This window comes from Chrysoperla carnea, chromosome X (genome assembly GCF_905475395.1).
Source record: "Chrysoperla carnea chromosome X, inChrCarn1.1, whole genome shotgun sequence".
NCBI classification, from domain to species: Eukaryota; Metazoa; Arthropoda; class Insecta; order Neuroptera; family Chrysopidae; genus Chrysoperla; species Chrysoperla carnea.
In genome coordinates this window covers 4,785,387-4,803,781 of record NC_058342.1, presented here as the reverse complement: position 1 = coordinate 4,803,781, position 18,395 = coordinate 4,785,387, and the positions used below count along the sequence as shown (strand labels likewise).

At 31.6% G+C, this 18,395-nt stretch overlaps 1 protein-coding gene across 1 annotated transcript in view; it reads right to left on the bottom strand.

The window, feature by feature from the left end:
* The window catches only part of LOC123302819 (lachesin-like), a 1,791,741-nt gene that overhangs the window by 1,275,369 nt on the left and 497,977 nt on the right, over positions 1-18,395 (bottom strand). The window contains exons 4-5 of the mRNA XM_044885910.1: positions 7,935-8,142; positions 6,258-6,413 (exon numbers count right to left, since the gene is read on the bottom strand). Of these exons, the coding sequence (XP_044741845.1) occupies positions 6,258-6,413; positions 7,935-8,142 (364 nt within the window). The remainder of the gene's footprint in view (positions 1-6,257; positions 6,414-7,934; positions 8,143-18,395) is intronic.

Here is an 18,395-nt window from a genome sequence, read left to right as displayed (position 1 = left end):
TATAGAACAGATGAGTTCCCTGATGCTTCCTATCTGTCGGGAGACCACAACGGTAACCAGTTTCGTCTCGCAAGCGCAAGGAAAGGGGCATAAAAGAGATGCAGAATAAAAGCGAGCTAAGACTGTCGCCTTGATAGACACCAGGCTCATACGTTACCAGATCTTTTGAGACAGTACCTTTACCACATCTAATGGTAAACTTGGTCTTCCACAAAGGTAACAGCTCTTCAATGCATCTGATGATATCGGGGTGAATTTTCAAACATTTTAGCACACCAATATGAGTTGGTGAGAGGTAGTGTCAAATGATTTCCTATAATCTACCCAGGCCATACTCAGGTCGCGTTGATACAGACAGACGTCTTGACAGATACATCTGTCAACAAGAAGATTATCTTTGCAACCTGATATACCTCGTTTGGAGCCACGTTGCTCGTATATCGTCTGCCAAACCGGTTCTATGGTTGTGAGTATACGTTCATTGAGAACGAATTTGTTATCAGTGAGCAGAAGTGTTGAAAATGGGAACAGAGACTCATTTAACAATAATGGATGTTACATTTATATCGCTCAAAGCCATTGCATTGATAAAGCTAGTTTGGAAAATAACGTATACAAACTAAACATAATAAAGTTCGAACAAGTTTTTGCAGCAGCAGTGCAGACTTCCAGTATCATTTGACATAGAAGATTAGGCCATGTAAACTCAAATGATCTGTAGAATATGAAACATGGAGCAATTGAAGGTGTAAGCTACCAAAATAAGTGTGACATCAGCAAGGCAAGTTGTGTTTTCTGTTGTGAGGGCAGAAAAACAAGATTGCCGTCCCCACTCAGTTAAAGTAAAACCAGGCGATAATTGGACTTGATCCTTACGGATCTAGATGGTCCAATGTATAATAAATGACTTGGTAGGGCCAGTTTTTGTTTGTGGATGACTATAGCCGTATTTGTTTTGTCTATTTTTTAAAAACAAAATATGAAACTTAAATACTTAAAAAAAATTGAATATCTAGAAGAAAACCAGAAATCCATCAAAATCAAATCAATTAGATCCTATAATGGAGGAGAGTAAATTTCTAATGAAATGGAAAAATATTTAAAGGGAAACGGCATTTTTCATCAGAAAAGCGTTCCTCACACACCCGAACAAAATGGACGCTGTGAACGTTGTGACAGATCAATTGTTTAAAAAGCACGGTGCTCACTCTTTGACGCACAGTTGCACAAGGGAGTATGGGCTGAAGTGTTAATATAGCCGCGTATTTACAAAATAGAACATCAAAAGCAAGTCTTGATAAAGAGACTACACTTTATGGAGTATGGCCAGGGAATAAACCAAACCTTAGCCATTTACGAGTGTTCGGTAGCTCAGTTGTAGTTCATATACCAAAAGAGCGTCGAAGATAGTGGGAAAAGAAAGCAAAAAAGATGAATTTAGTTGGACATTCTGAAAATATCAAAGGTTATCGTTTTTACAATCCAAAGAACGAAACAATAGCAATAGCCAGAGACGTTGTTGTCATGGAAAATATAAAAAAAAACAGTAAAACTAGTGTAATGGTAGAAAAAACACAAGATCAAAGCATCCTGACGAAAAAACCTACAGATCAGCCAAGTTTTTCAAAATGAAACAGATCAGCTAAGTTTTCAAGATGCAAGCGATCAGACGTAGACAGAAGGTGACGATACGAATTGGTGAATCCTTGTTAGTAGATGATATGGAAGTAATTTTTCAAAACATGGAAAATCAACCAGAGCAACTTGAGAAACTTGTTAGTTAGTATTACAATCACAAGCAGCAGTGGAAAACTTGAAGGAAGAATTAAAGTGGTTTAGTGATAATGATATCTGGGAGATAATAAATAGACCTAGTGGTGGTACAACAGTAAAAAATAAGTGGGTGTTCAAAAAGAAATTCAACAGCGAAGGCAAAGTTTGTTACCGTGCAAGGCATGTAGCAAAAGGGCTTACACAAGTGAAAGGTGTCCATTTCAGTGAAAATTTTTCGAATGCTTTAAGGTATTGTACATTTAGACTGTTAGTTGCTTTAAGTTTAGAACTTGATCACAAAATGAATCATCTGGATGTATCTACAGCCTTTTTAAATGGACATTTAGACGAAACTGTTTTTATAGAGATTACAGAGCATTCAGAATTTTTTGATTGTAAAGATAAAGTTTTAAAATTAAAAAAGCCAATATATGGTTTAAAACAATCTGCCAGAGCTTGGAACACAAGGGAAGAAGAAACTTTAATAAAATAATGTTTTTTGTAAATATAAATACGAACCAGGTCGTTTTATTGAGAATCAAGAAAATATCAAAGTGTATGGAGCATTATTTTTAAATGATTTTTATATTTTTTATAATTGTGATTCAACTTATAATAATTTAAAAATTGTATTGGAGCGGGAATTGGAAATCAAGGACCTGGGTCAAATAATGCCATGTTTGGGCATGAATGGTTAATGTGAGCAAAAATTGCATTAAAATTTACTAGGAGCACTTTGTAAATAATATTCTAGCCAGATATAGTATGAGTCATTGTAAGACGTCATAAACTCCTATGAAACAAATCCTTAATTAGAAAAAGACAAGCAATGTGATGAAAATTTTCCTTACCAACAGTTGATGTCTTATGTATCTCTCAGTTCTTACAACACCAGATATTTCCTTTAGTGTAAGTTTCTTAAGTCATGTAACATGTGTTTTAACCAAGCCCATTGAAATCATTTAAAAAGAGTACTTAGACACTTATAGAACACAACAAATTATGGGTTATTCTTTAAGAAAAGTGACACCAATTTGCATGGATATGTTGATGCAAGTTGGGGATCCTGTCCTGTGGATTGAAGGTCCTATTCTGGGTACAGCTTTATTTTGTCTGGAAGTGTAGTAAGTAACGAATCAAGAAAACAAAGAACGGAAGCTTTATACACTGAAGCTGAGGATATAGCCTCATCCGAAGCTATACAAATGTCTTAAAAATTTTATGATTTAAATTGATGTATTGAACAAACAGATATCAATATGTGTGTACAGCGATAATCAAAGTTCAATAAAATTGTCAGCTAATCCGGTGTTTCATAAACGTAACATTGGCTGATAAGTCCCCGGTCTGACACATAAATGGCGTCGCTAGTATTAAATGCATATTATTTTTATATAGTACCAACCTTCAAATGATTCGTGTCAAAATTTGACGTCTGTAAGTCAATTAGTTTGTGAGATAGAGCGTCTTTTGTGAAGCAACTTTTGTTATTGTGAAAAAAATGGAAAAAATGGAATTTCGTGTTTTGATAAAATACTGTTTTCTGAAGGGAAAAAATACAGTGGAAGCAAAAACTTGGCTTGATAATGAGTTTCCGGACTCTGTATTTTTTCCCTTCAGAAAACAGTATTTTATCAAAACACGAAATTCCATTTTTTCCATTTTTTTCACAATAACAAAAGTTGCTTCACAAAAGACGCTCTATCTCACAAACTAATTGACTTACAGACGTCAAATTTTGACACGAATCATTTGAAGGTTGGTACTATATAAAAATAATATGCATTTAATACTAGCGACGCCATTTATGTGTCAGACCGGGGACTTATCAGCCAACCTATTACCTGATATCAATTTGTGAAATTGATGTCAGGCATCATTTTATTAGGGAATGTGTAGTAAATAAACAAATAAAAATTAAGCATGTGTCCAATTTGGATATGCCTGCAAATCTTCTGACAAAAATCTTTGTTCTAAGAAGCATTACAAATTATTGAAATCTTTAGGTATCTCAGAGGTTTAACAAAAGAATAAAATACTCCTACAGCCATCTATTGCTTGTTTATAAATTAGGTCCATTTACCAACTGTATATTGTATTGATATATTGGTAACATAAATCACTTGAATAAATGTTTTTCTCACGAAATAAACAATTATTAATATTGCCCAGTTTTATTTCAAATTTAATATAGCCTTCGCAACAAGAATTTCAATTGTTCTAAAATAAAACGAGAAAAGTTAGTAATCTTTTTGTATTCTAAAATAGCCTTTACTATTCTCAGCTTTTATTAATTTGAAGCCATTTACCATGGCCGTTTATAGCATGATACAAATGATCGTGACAATCACAGATGCACCCCAAATTATAATGCCATATGTCAAACAACTATATAACGCGAAGCTCTAAATTGAAAACAAACTCTGTGTAATTTAAAATATATGAATTTTCCAATTGATTCCTGTGTTTTTTTCAATTTCAAAGGCACGAGAATCAATCCTTGAGGTACTCCAGACCTGGTTTCTCTACTTTCATTGTGACTTAAAGATATTCCCTTTAATGTTTATTGAGTTTGTTACATTGATTGCGAATACCATCTGCATAAATTTTAGGCAGGGATAAATTGTGCTTCATGCGAAAGATCAAGAAAGAAAGTAATTCCTTAAAATTCTTCATTAATATTCGTAAGAATACAATCTGTGTCGAAAAACTTGCATTTAATAACTTTTATTTTCTTTATATCCAAATTGATCATGTATGAAAAGGTTAAACTTAATGAGAAATTTTGTGATTTTGTTAAATTTATTGTTGAAATACACTTAATTACTCCCAAATGTTGCCAGCAGATCAACAAGATTCTAAAATCGAATATCATGAATATCTTATTCAATAATATTGAATTCACCACAAACACAGAGTGTTTTTTCACTCTTTATAATATTAAAACATCGTTCCAATCTATAAAAAAAAAGTATCAATATTACAAGTTGATGGTCTATACATAAAAATAAAAACAATTTATCAATTAAGATTTCGATTGCTGCGCATTCAAAAATACTTAAACTATTTACGTAATCTTTTATTTTTTCATTATCGTTGTACGCACCTAAAATTGGACATACGTCATTCTTAAAATATGTTTTACGAAAATATGGTACATGATCATTTGATAAAAATTCAATGAACCTCATATAGCCAATGCTCTGCTAAGCAAAAAAACTGGGTTGTGTGCGAACTAACTCGCAATAAATTGTGCCAAATGAAGACGACGGGCTCTTAAACTGCACTATTTAAATTTACATACACAATGAATTTGTATTGTAATTTGGTATTTACAACTTCAGAATTTTTAGAAGTTTGTCAAGCAAGGTAGGATCAATGAACATTTGAAGTAATTTGGCAAAATTCCATTTTTAAAAATTTGGTTTCAGGAAGGGTTTTGGACTTTAAAAATCAAATTCGTTAATGAGAAACATCGAAAAATAAACAAGCGGTCGAAGGGTGCAAAAGTACAAAATCTTAAAATTTTCAAAATAGTTTTTTTTTTTATTAGTTCTGGGCAAAAAAGTAATGTGTTAGATTTTCAATGTCTGAGGGAATTCGCTTAGCTAAGGCAGCTCCTGCGGACTTTTTTATTATGTTGAAAACACATTGCCTCACATGCATTCGAGAAGAATTATCTTTAACTATCGTTCGAACTTTTTTTACGTTTCTACGGACACGTCCTTCATAACTTTCTCAAGAGTAAATAAAACATCATTTCTTTGCGCAAAAAGTAACTATTATGTAAATTGACGATTCTTAGACCCCTATCCTTGAGTAACTTAATTAAAACGATATTCATTTCTGCCCTTTATGTATACAACGGTGCTATAACTAACATAAATCAAATGTAGGATACTTTGTTTTACGGTTTTATTTTACGGATAAAATATCTATTTTGAATAATTTTTACGGCAACAGTAATGTAGAAAACAGAAAAATAAACTTTTGCTGTTGCAGGTTAAATTAAGACTTAATGTCAGTTGGTCTAGTCAAGGGAATTTTGTGAGGTTAATCAAAACATATGTTTTTGTTACCTTATCTATAAAAGGTTTTCGATTTGCTAGAGATATTATTATTAACAGTTTAGTTGACGATTTATTATCAATGTTGATTTTCAACGATTTTAATATTCGAGTCTTTTGCAAAACTATTTTTAAATCACACCCAATGCGCGGTGCATTACCGGTAAGTATTCCAAATTCCCAACAATCTACGTTTCCATTAATTTTCAACAATGGCTTCGAATGTTTTGCGCTTTTTCCAACTTATTCATTCAATCCACTAAGGATAATTACAATTTAAAATTAAATAAGCCTTTTATATCAATAAATAGTTCAGGTTGTGCGTGTGCATAATTAATACAAACATTACTTGAATCGCTTTTCAAAACGCTTCATAAGCTCTGAAACGCTTAATATAAATAAAAATCTATACTATACCATTTTCGCTGTTGTAACGTATATTTTCACCATCTTCCCGACGCCACATTACGTACGGCTCAGGATAACCAGACGCTTTACATGTTAAACTGACATTTGAAGATTCCAAGACAACCATATCTGTACTAGTGTCTTTGTCTATTATACTAGGAGGAACTGAAAAAGAAACAAACAAAGATATGAACAAAGAGAAACAAATGGTAACTAATAGTATAGATTAATTTGACACGGTAACTTATTTATAATAATGCATTTCATAAATTAGAAATACTAAATAGAAGGAAGTTTCGGCTTTAAAGCGGTAGGGTTGTATTTTAATTTATTTTCACATAGTTAGATAAAATAAGGTCTAATGTTTTACTTAGTTTTTTTGAAATTTATTCAAAACTACAAAGGAGAAAGTACTTGAGTTAAAAAAACACTTACGCGGAAAACATACTTCAACATGTGTATATCGCATTAAGCTAAAAAATCCTTGTTTGTGCTAGTTGTTGACAAAATGTTACTAAGAATAGATGCTCGCAATTAACAAATATAACCCTAATACAAAATTTCAAGAATATCTTTCCAAGTTATCCGAGAAAATAATTTTTCTTGTTAATTTCCTAACACAGTTACAGAAAAATACCCTCTCAGATAGTTTGAATTATAGAGGTGCTTTTTCAAATTATTAAAAAGTGATACGAGTACAAAGTAATACGAGTCTTAATAGTCTAAATTCTATTATAGACTATTTCAATTTCCTTTGCAAACATCAGTTGACAGTTAAGCATTGGCTTGAAAAATGTTTTAATTAAAGTACTCGAATCTTCTTAATATTTTATATAGTCATAATTGTTAATTGCGAGCAACATTTCTTAGTAACATTTTGTCAACTTATAAAAAGGAAGGGTAGTTTACATTATTTAAAACTTTTACATATGTCTACATAATTTTCAGAATAAGCAAAATTTTTTAAAAAGATTGACTTTTTTCCTATAATGAAAAATAAAAAAATTTACAATTATTGTTACTTCTACTCGTGGACACAATATATGTAAATCAAGTTTCTTTAGTCAGTGTTTGAACGTTTGTTGGAACAAACTTATTAAATGCATTATACATAATTTAATGAACGGAACTAAGTTTTGTGGTTGGTTACAGGATTCGTTAACATTTTTTATTCACTTTTTACCGCCTAAACTTCTTAAAAATTCAGCGAAAGAATTGTTTTTAGTTCTGGCATGGATTTTTCTTGATACACACCTTGTTTGAATATTAGTTGTTGCCAATAATTAATGTTCAATGGTCAGTAATTAGTTTTAAATCCTAGCAAAAATTTCTCTAAAGAAAATTCTGTACTTTTCAATTCTGGTTCGTTTTCATTCTTTGTAATAATCAAATTCGTAAAATGGAATGCTGTGATAATTTTCAAATAAATTGAGTACATATGATTTGTTTCTCATATATCCTTCAACTTATTATTTGTTCAAAACTTAATGCCAAGTAAACGCACAATCTACATGGTGATGAATTTCCGTAAAATCTATGGTAGTTTTTGCTCTGATATAGTATCTTGCTCTCATTCTAAATTGTGCATTAACAAGCAGAGAAAGTAAATTTTATATTTCAGTCACTTTGCAAATGTAAAGTAGAATTCAGCTTATATGCTTATAATTAAATAAAAATTTTACTTACCTACTACTTGTAAATATCCCTGTTTACTTCTCATTGGATCTGTATTAATTTGACACATATACCATCCTCGATCCTCCTCTTGAACATCTTTAATATGTAAATACCACGAACGGTTTTCGTTGTGTGTGAGTGTGATTCTAGGATTCTGTGTGATAACACTATGATGAATTGACAATATTGTTTGTGTATCAACACGAACCCATGCTACCTGTAAATGAAATAAGTTCATTAATAAACAATTGTGTGCCTGTGAAGGTAAGTGGATTAAACAGCATTTTTGCACAATTTGACAATTTAATATGGTTCAAAAACTTTTGGTTATTGGGTAAAAGTCTTCACAAAAATAATTTTTCTGTTACCCAATCCGATTAAACCGACAACTTCTCTAAACAGATAGGAAAATAGACTACAAGCTTATTAGGGAAATGGTTTTTAAAATATCTTGGCAAAATAGGCAAAATAAGTATTTTGTGATTTTTCACCGAAGGTTACCGTTTTCGATTTATATATATATATCTATACACTATGCTATGTTATAGCCTTTTTCATTGAAAAAGTGTGTTTAAATCTCCTGCCAAAAATAATTAGGGATTATTTCATTCTAAAGCCTTAACTTTTAATTTCTAAAAATATATTACTTTATATTCTTCTATATTTGTGTTATTTTTCTCTGTGTTTCTGCATTTGTATGTTTTTTGGTGTTTAGTTATTGAAATTAGGAAATTATATCCTGCATGCGGTTGTTAAAAGTAAAATAATAACATGCAAACAAAATTTTGCTTAGAAATAATAAAAAACGATAACATAAGCATAACATTTATTTTATAAATTTAACACTGATCCATTGTTCAAATAATTTGGATTTGAAATAAGAAAATAGTATAGTAATACAATTTAATGTTACACTATGTAAAATCGCAAAGGTGGATTATTTTAATTCACTGAATGTTTTTTGACGTAACAAAATTATTCGATCATAGAATTTGATCGACAACTTTTGATTATCTCTGTAAACAAAGCAAGTGAAAAGTTAAATGTAATATAAGGATGGTTTCCCAATAGGGGCAAATATTTTCTATTTGATGATTCAATTGATTACCAATAGCTTAAAGTAAACTCAAAATGTGCGATTATAGAATATTTTAAATCCGAGTACTATATTGATATTATTCTATATATGATACGTTTATGAGAAAAGTAAGAAAAACTGATATTATGGAATTTTGTAGTTATGTGTTATTATCAAAGTGTCTATTAGCTAGTTATGCTTTGATTATACCAATCCATGTAATTTTTGGGTATAGCAAATTATCTGTTTGAGAGCCAAGCAACTCTTAATTAAACGATGGAATAGCAGAATAGAGTCAGACAATATACATTAAATAACCGAATGCGGAAAATATGATTTAACATTTAGTTTCGCCGAAGTTGGTCACGAAAAACGTTTCTTACTAAAGTTGTTTGTGACTTTTTTGAGAACATGTACGTGAAGTTCGACGTAGTTATATACTTCTACCCATCAAAATTTACTTTACTTGAACTTTTACTTTTCAAAAACCAAAAGCTCAAAAATCGGAATCTTGGGTAACTGTAAAAATTATTCAAGAAAGTCAAGCGTTAAGGGATTTATTCCAATTCTGAAATACTAGCAGTTAACTGGGAGAAACATATGTAAAATCGGAGGAACATAAATTTAACATGGATCAAGCAAAAAGGCGTTCGTTGTTTAACGATGTTGACCCGAGTGTATTCTATCAAAATGACATTTGGGATGGAGTAAGTAAATTACTTAATTACGGCAATAAAACTTAAAATGAAATTTCATTTGAGCAGAATTACAAGGTGGTAAACAATTTGGTGCATTTTCTAGAAATATTGTGGCATTTTTTCCTGAACTCATTTCGGCAGAAGATATTTGAGCATTTAAGCGATATGTGGTGAACAGAGTGTAAAAATATCTTTAACTAATGAAAAATGTGTTTTTCTTTCTCCTACAGATGAAAATTAAATTGATAATAGTATAATCAATTTGCTTAATAAAGAAATCCATAGGTGCCGATGGTGTGATTGCGCAGGTCTCAAAGTGCAATGCACTAACAGTTGCTCATATATTGTTATGGATAATAAATATAATGTTAAAAATAGCATTATTTTGGAAAACTTTAAATTTCAATAGGTAGATCAAAAGAGTACACTGGCGTACATAACTGCTTTCTTGGCAGTTTTTAAAGGTTGTTGAAAAAGTAATTTCAAGTTGATTTACTAACTTTCTGGTAGATTTACTAATCAACTATACACCACACATCTGGACTTTCGAGCTTATCCGCTGCTAGTACTACATTTGACTTCTAGGAGCACGTATCTAGGGCGCTAAATACAGAAATTATATAATATATAGATTAACAGAACTTTTTGTGGAAATTGACAAAATCGAATTTGGAAAAGATCGAAATAAGTGTCTCGTAGGGTAGTACGCTCGGTTCTTTGTTTTGCGTGTATTTTTTAAACGATTTGCGATAGCATTTTAATATAGTCAAGTTAATAATGTATGCTGCCGATCTACGATGTATCAAACTAAGTTTTAAATTTTCAAGTTGGTGTTAAAATAACCAAGTTATAGTTAATCTAGAAAAAACGACTCCTGTGAATTTCAAATTAAAAAGACCGTAGAAGGTTAACTTGGAAATACTTAGTGTTTAGACAATTACATGAAATTCACAGATCAAGTAAAATGAAATATGCAAAAAAATTGAAGAAATTTGTATTTTAAATTAGAACGTTAAGAAAGTACGGAGAACACAGACAACTGTCCTTATTACGCACACGTACTTTTACCATTGAATAAGGTGTGCTAGTATGGGGAAAAGCGTAGAATCGAATAGGGTACTTGTTTTGCAAAAAAAAATATTTAGGATCATATTCAATGTCACCTCAACGGACTCTTGGAAAAGTGTATTTCAAAATACCGAACTACTAACATCTCATGGAATTTTGGCTTATGATGAATTATTAAAATAGAAGAACGAAAAGCAATACTTCAGTTTATCAAAACAAGTATCCAGTTTGACACATGACAAAATAAATTATATACTGTCTATACAGGTCATAAATTATCTCCTGAAACAAAGTACCTGAAGATATTAAAAATGTAAACAAATTTTACCAAATTGAACGATATAATATATTTTTATTACAGTAGCGTGCTATTTTGTTTTCATTACTTATTGTTGTTGTTAACTTACAATTATGCATACGATATTTACATCATGGTCTGTCTATTCTATTATTTTTGATGTAATATGCTACATACAGGCGTAAACTAAATATTGACACATATCTTGTCTAGTAATCTTAATTAAAGAGAATTGAAAAAAAAAAAAACATGAATCCAAGAAGTCCGGGTTCGAGTCCTGGTTCGAGTGTATTTTTTTTCAATTCTCTTTATTTATTTTGTTTTCATTTAAAACTTTGTTTAACTTTAAATTTTATATCATTAAAAACTATGCATAAAGATATTTAAAAAACAAAAAAAATCACAATCCTTTGTAAGGACTACATTGTCGATTCAGAAAAAAGTGTGTCTCTGTGTGTATTGCGTTCTTATTTCTACGAGGACTGCGGAAAATTTCTATTATTTTACGGAAAAATGTTTCAAACAAAAGTGTTTCTTCTTTTAAAACGAATAACACTCAAATATAAATTTGCTTCTTTGTAGTATTGACGACAGTGTAAATTTTTTAAATGTTTCGACTGGTTTTTGCAGTTCCATTATTCCCGTTACAGAATACAGACCTATCTAGATGAAAGTGGATTTTGTAAAGCAATATGATTTTTGTTATTCGATTTCAGCTGCAAGCCTTAGAAGGAGCTCCTGGAAAGCGTATCAATTATTAAGGATTATAGAACTAGTGTGTCTTTTATCAATAAAGTATAACTTCTCAATTTTTTTGTCATGTTACGATATGATTAATCCAGGTAAAGTAAGTAATAATAAAATGATGTAATTTACGAATACTAATTTTCGAGTTTTTGTTTTGTTTCTTCGAGTAATCAAATCTTAAAGTCTTCATTTGAAATATAAATACCTTTAACTTTTTTGTCGAATAATTGTTAATTTTTTATGTTCCCATGGAAACTAACATTTATTGAATCCCGTATAAATCCCGTAAAAAAAATAAAACCCAAACAAAACTGCATTTCATTAAAAAAATTGTTCGGAAGGGGGGGGGGGTGTTCATACTAAAGCTTCCAGATTAAACCGCAAGTGTTTTTCGCTAAGCATAAACATAGGTAACCCGGGCCTTAAACGGGAGAAAAACTTAGCTTAAACGGGGGTAAACCACGTTACACGAGGGGTGAGTGAATTTGAAGAGCTCCATTCCGTGTCTTTAAACGAGTTTTATCATGCATATTATTAAAATGTCAAAATGTTACTACATTATCTGCATTTGCTTAATACATTATCTGCAGCTGAAATTGCCAAACAATTTCTAACTTGTTTGAATTTTTGGTCGAAAAATAATTGGACACTTGCTATGAGATAATTTTTGGTGGGAATAATCATATAAAAAGGGTGGTAACGATAAATATTATTTTTTACATTATTAAATAGTTAAATCTTTCATAATAATAATAAAATAGAAAAATAGGAAGATAAAAAAATTGCTAGAAAGTTAATTGATTAGACCACATGTAAAAATGAATAACTTACCAATAGAAACAATCATAAAAATAGTGAAATAAGAGCGGTTGGTGACAAAGTTTGAACCATCAATTATGGCGACTTTGGCAATGAATATGGAAGGGTAGGTATTTTTAGCAGGAAGATTTTCTAAATTAAATTATAAAATTATAAATATGTTCAGTATTAAACCATTATACATGTGTGTGGAATCGCAAGTTGATAAAAGTTGTCAAGTGACACAGTATGACACAGTATGACCAGAAGCTCGATAAATGTCAAAAATGCGATAATTTTGCAAACGATAATGTAATATTTTTATATTAAATGTAATGAGATTTTGTTTTAAAACAAAAGTTTTAAAAATTAGTTTGTTTTTAATTTTATTTTAAAAGTAATGCAAAAAAATATATAAGAGTTACAAAAACAAGGACTGAGTGGCATAGATAGATGAATTCATCAAAACCAATTCTGTATCGACCGTTGTTGAGAGATCCAACCATGTTGACATAAATCACGCAATTTTTGAAAATTCATATCAGAGCTTACATGATCATCGAATACATGTTTTAAACTTAAATCATTATTTTAAATAAAACCAAACAATTGACATTGTCACGGATATTGTGTTTAGGTACACGTGCGTAGCTCTAGCACAGCTAAAAAAATCAATTTTTCGTTAACGTTACATACTTAAATATTCATACACATATTATTGTGAATGACAACTCACATCAACAAAAATTAGTAAACTTAATTCATGACCCTCATTTGATTTTAAAATTTCACTAGTATCGCCGAAAGGAAGATATTTAACACCTTCTACTAGTTTATTTAAGTATCCGCAAGTAAATGATATTTTGGTTGGTATAAAGATTTACTATACACATATATGTTTTCAAATCGTAAACCATTTTCATTATAAATTAAGTTCAGCATAAGATTTGTTTTACAACATCCAACAGCGCCACATAGTATTGCTCGTAGTGAATCTGTAAAAAGAGGACCGTGGTAGGTGTGGTTATCATCAATATCAGGTATTAGATCTTTGAGACTATAAAGTGTATGATGTTGTTTACGGAAAACCATTTTTGAAGAAACTGTTGAAATATAATATATGTTGAAATCAATCAGTAATATGAGTCGTAAGACGAAACGTAGTGGAACAGATGTTATTAACACACTTAAACACATAAATTACCAATTGAGTTGCACATACCAACTAATCTATATTGCAGACCTGGAACAAAAGTTCAGAAGCGATTAGCACGTGCTAATAAACCAAAAAACTCATTTAATAAAGCCCATGTGGCTCACGATGTCCCCTTTTAGTTATTTGTTGAAATAAAATTGAATTCTATAGACCAAGAAAAATATGGCAGAAATTGTTGACTTCAATGTTTATGACCATGCCGAGAATCCAACCGTTGCCATGTTCCTGCAATTCTGCAAATTTCTTCAACAAATAGTATTCGAAATGACAAAAGTAATTAGATTTTCTATGTAGTTAATTTTTAAGTATTTATTCATACTTTCAGTATTTATTTTTTTCCTTAATCCAAAATGCCCAAAATATTTCTAAATACAAATTTAAAAAAACATGATTGATTTTGTAATAAATATAGCTTAAAATATGTTTCAAATTTTTCCTTTATGTTATTTTATAATATGATAGTAAAGAGATGACTTATAATAACAAAAATGTTTTACTTTCAAATTAATAGAAATTAGAACAGATTTTGATATACAGAGTACTTCAAAAATTTTAATATTACATAATATGAAAATAATTAAATGTGGCATCCATTTCAAATATCAAATGCAGAATTACTAATTATCATACAACACATCAATTGTTCATCATATTTAATTTTAAATGTACCAAGATACTCAAAATATAAGCAGCAGTCCTGTAACCAGAACTTAAACTTTACAGTCTGACCAGCAAATATGTTATTTAAAATGAATAAGTAATACACATACTATACAATTTATTCATGGAAAAAAGTACACAGTATTTCAAAAATGTTAATATTAAATAATAATTAACCAATAATTAAATTGCAAAGAAATCAAATACAGAATTACTTCAACACACCAATTGTTCATCATAATTTTAAAAATATCAGAAACCTGATATTATAAGCAGCAGCCGTGTAACCGTGATTTATATTAAAATTAATATTCTGATCAGCAAATATGTTATCAGGATATATAACATCACACGTACAGAAGGAACAACATCAGAATGCACATTAGGACAATGTCGGGTGCCAAACTTATATTCCTTGTAACAATACAACATCATGAAATTTTTCAAAAGTAGTATTCTCAATAGCACCTGGCCACACACATAAGCCTTCAATCGAAATACTACTACTTTTTCGAAGTATTGCTGAATAAAACAAAACTATAATGTATCACTCAAGAGCCGAAACTACCAATAGTCAACCAAGGAGCATCGCTTTTTATAGAACTCCAAAACTAAAAGCTATTCCATATCCTAAATTTTAAACGATTCTATAACACATATCAAACTCACGTCTTAGAATTATCTTTAATTAAGCAATTCCAAGAAAAATCTATGTGAGCACGTATTATTGTTTTAATACGTGTTGAAATACTTTTAGATTGAAATTCAAAGGATATTCCACCTTGTTATCAATAGAATTGCATCCGGTATAATTTTAATTAGGCTTCTAAGAATATGAAACATTTGTCCTAAGTGTGCTTTTATCTGAGCTAATTAGATACTTTCTAGGATAACAAATAATTTTTTTTTATCAGGCAAATTCAATCTTAAAAATCTTATTCAATCGTTGACTGAACTTGATTTGAATTTTTAAAGCAAAATTTTAATCTTAGCTATTACTAATATTATACTATATGGTAAAATACTCTACATAAATGTTTACTTATAGTTAGTTTTCAAATGTAGATTATGAAATAAAAACTATAATATTTATAAAAAAAAAGGCTTAGTTTAGTTATATTTAATTAAAAAAATCTCACTGAATTGTTGAATGAACTTGATTTGAATTTTCATATCAAAACCTACTTTGGGTTCAGTTCAGGCGAATTTAATCTGAAAAACCCTACTCAATCGTCGAATGAACTTGATTTGAATTTTTTTTAACAAGTTTGTCATTTAAGTTATTTATAATATTTTATGTGTACTGGTAAAACGTCAATGAAATAAGAGGTCATGGTGGTTTAATTTGTTAAAGCGTTCAACTTCACTTTGCTTGTTTACCAATATCCATTTACTAGTTGTTTGAGTCCCATTCGAGGTATCTCAATAGTTGCTATAAATCTTAATAAATTCGCTCTTAAGATTTGTGTCAAAACAAAGTCTGTTAAAATATGTTGGTTCAAATCTAACCCGACAATCCATTTTTATCTTTTTAATAAAATGTGTGTAGTTGCACGTGGCCTGTAGTGCCTATCGAAAGGTCTGCTGTGATGGTTGCTACTGCTGCCTCAAATTCCTCCCAACTAGCGGCGTTAATAACAAGTGCAAGCCACCGAACCTGGTTTTCGGATCAGTTGACTGTCTACCAAGTCGGTGGGCGAAGTATGTGTTGGTAGATCGTCAACATTGGTTCCAGCAACTATCGTGGTAATGCTCGGATCGATGTTGCCAAGGTCCGATTGGTTTTGGGTGACTGTAGCAACCAGTTGTAGCGATCTATTTGAGTGATTGGTTGGGGTAGTGATCATAATGGATGCAGTGTACATGTCGATCAAGTGATATGAAAGCAGTGGGTCTGACAATTACAGTAACAAGAGCATTCTCAGTGCCATTATCGGCTTTAGGGGGTGAGGTTTGTATGGCACTATTGAAGACGATTGTTATTGACAGTGGTTGTAGATATTCGTAGTCGCTGCTTACAACAATTCGGTGCAGAATACTTCGTAGATGTTTTTAATCGGTAGATTCGGTGGATTTTCTGGGTTGAGATCCAGATGTAGATGCTTTTGGAGCGTTTTTGTTGGAATATATAAAAAATACTGACTAGGATGCCGATTTTGCGCGTGTCACAGTGAAGTAGGTAGGGATTCCGATGAGCTCTCAATGACGATTGAAGCCAGTCTAAATGTTTGTGGGTGGCTGTTGGAGGCCTTTTCCGAGGTTCGGCTCTTTTCGGTGAGCAGTGACCGCACCCGGTTGATGCATCCAATAATGTTTTTTTTTTTAGAATCTCGAGAGTCCGGAATCCACATTCCGCTCACTCGAATGTAAAGACCGATGTCCCTTGGTGTTGCTTGATATGTTTTTTAAAATCGGTGGGGCTTTTATATTTGAGTATGGAACGTTAAGCACCACCATGACCTGTTAGATTAGATCAGGAACATCTACCCCGCACATCTCACACCGAAATTCTGCAGGGAACGAACGAAGCATGATGGTCATGTTAACCGTCCCTGCAGGCTCTACTGCCACGCCTTCCGCCGTGGATATGATGGTGGATATGTAGCGAGGTCAGGAAACGTCCTGACGTCTTAATCCACATTTTGTTGATGATGACAGACTTTTCTCTTTCAGTTTAAACTTGTGTTTTGTAATTAAGCTGATAAGAACAGATAGAAGCGTTTACTTTAATATTCTCTAAAGAAAAAAATAATAAATATGCAAAATTTAACAATAGATAATCGAAACAAAGTGTAATAAGAAGAAAAAAAACAGTATAACACGTTAAAATATTAAAAATGTATATTTACATTTGACAAAACGTTTAAAAAAACATAAGAAGTAAATAATTTAAATAGTTTTTTTACAGTAGTAAAATAAAGGGTTATATTACAGTTTATAAGAAGACAATTAAAATAATACACATGGCACACTGAATAGGGGAATACCTGTGTGCGGGTCACAGAGGCTGATCATGATACTGCCTCTGTCCGGTTAGATGTTCGATATAAATGTCGCGTGACCAGCAATCATGTTTGACGCCATCAACCGTGCCATGTTCAGCGTATATTATTGCGATATTACTAGTGAGTTCGCAATCCTGTAATTCTCAGCTAGCCAAGGCCCGAGAGAACCAACGACAAAAACATCCAATGAGACTCCTCAAATAGAATGCAGCTGTCTATGAATTTAACTTTCTTACTAGTCTCATCCAGGACCACAAGGTCAGGGCGATGAGTACTCCTAACGCCAGGCCTATTGATGTTTAGGACAGAACCCGGGGGTAAACGTGATCCACATGCAAGTATGGCGTTATGTCGCCGTTGCCCCGCCGCTGAATGGAAGGTACAATGATTAAGCACGTGTGGTAATGTCTCATTGATATAACCACAACGTCGACTGTGTGCCATTTAATGAGACAATGCTGAGTCGGGTTCGTGGGATATAACAGCAGTCACATAATCAAGGTACCGACCATTCTGCAGGAAGTGGTTGCTTCCCTTACAGTTGTACAGGAGTACGCCTTTCCCTGATCCGGTTTCCCTAGCAGTCTAGAATGGTCAATGCTCGTAGTGCTGAACGTAGCGTACGAACTAGAACGGATCACGCCGTCTAGAATAGTAATATGCTACGGTGTTTACCCAGAACGGTTCGGTTGATAATGTCAATTCTTAGTTCGGGTGACACAAGCCACGAACGAGACATACAAACTGCTTTTAAGGTTATTGACGCATTGAGTCAAAATCCAAATAAATACATTGAAATAATAGTTATTAATCAAACTGTAGGAAACTTATAATCTTGTACTTGCAGATTTACTAATAATGCAGAATGTTTAGATGATAATTGTGTAAATATTATAAGATTT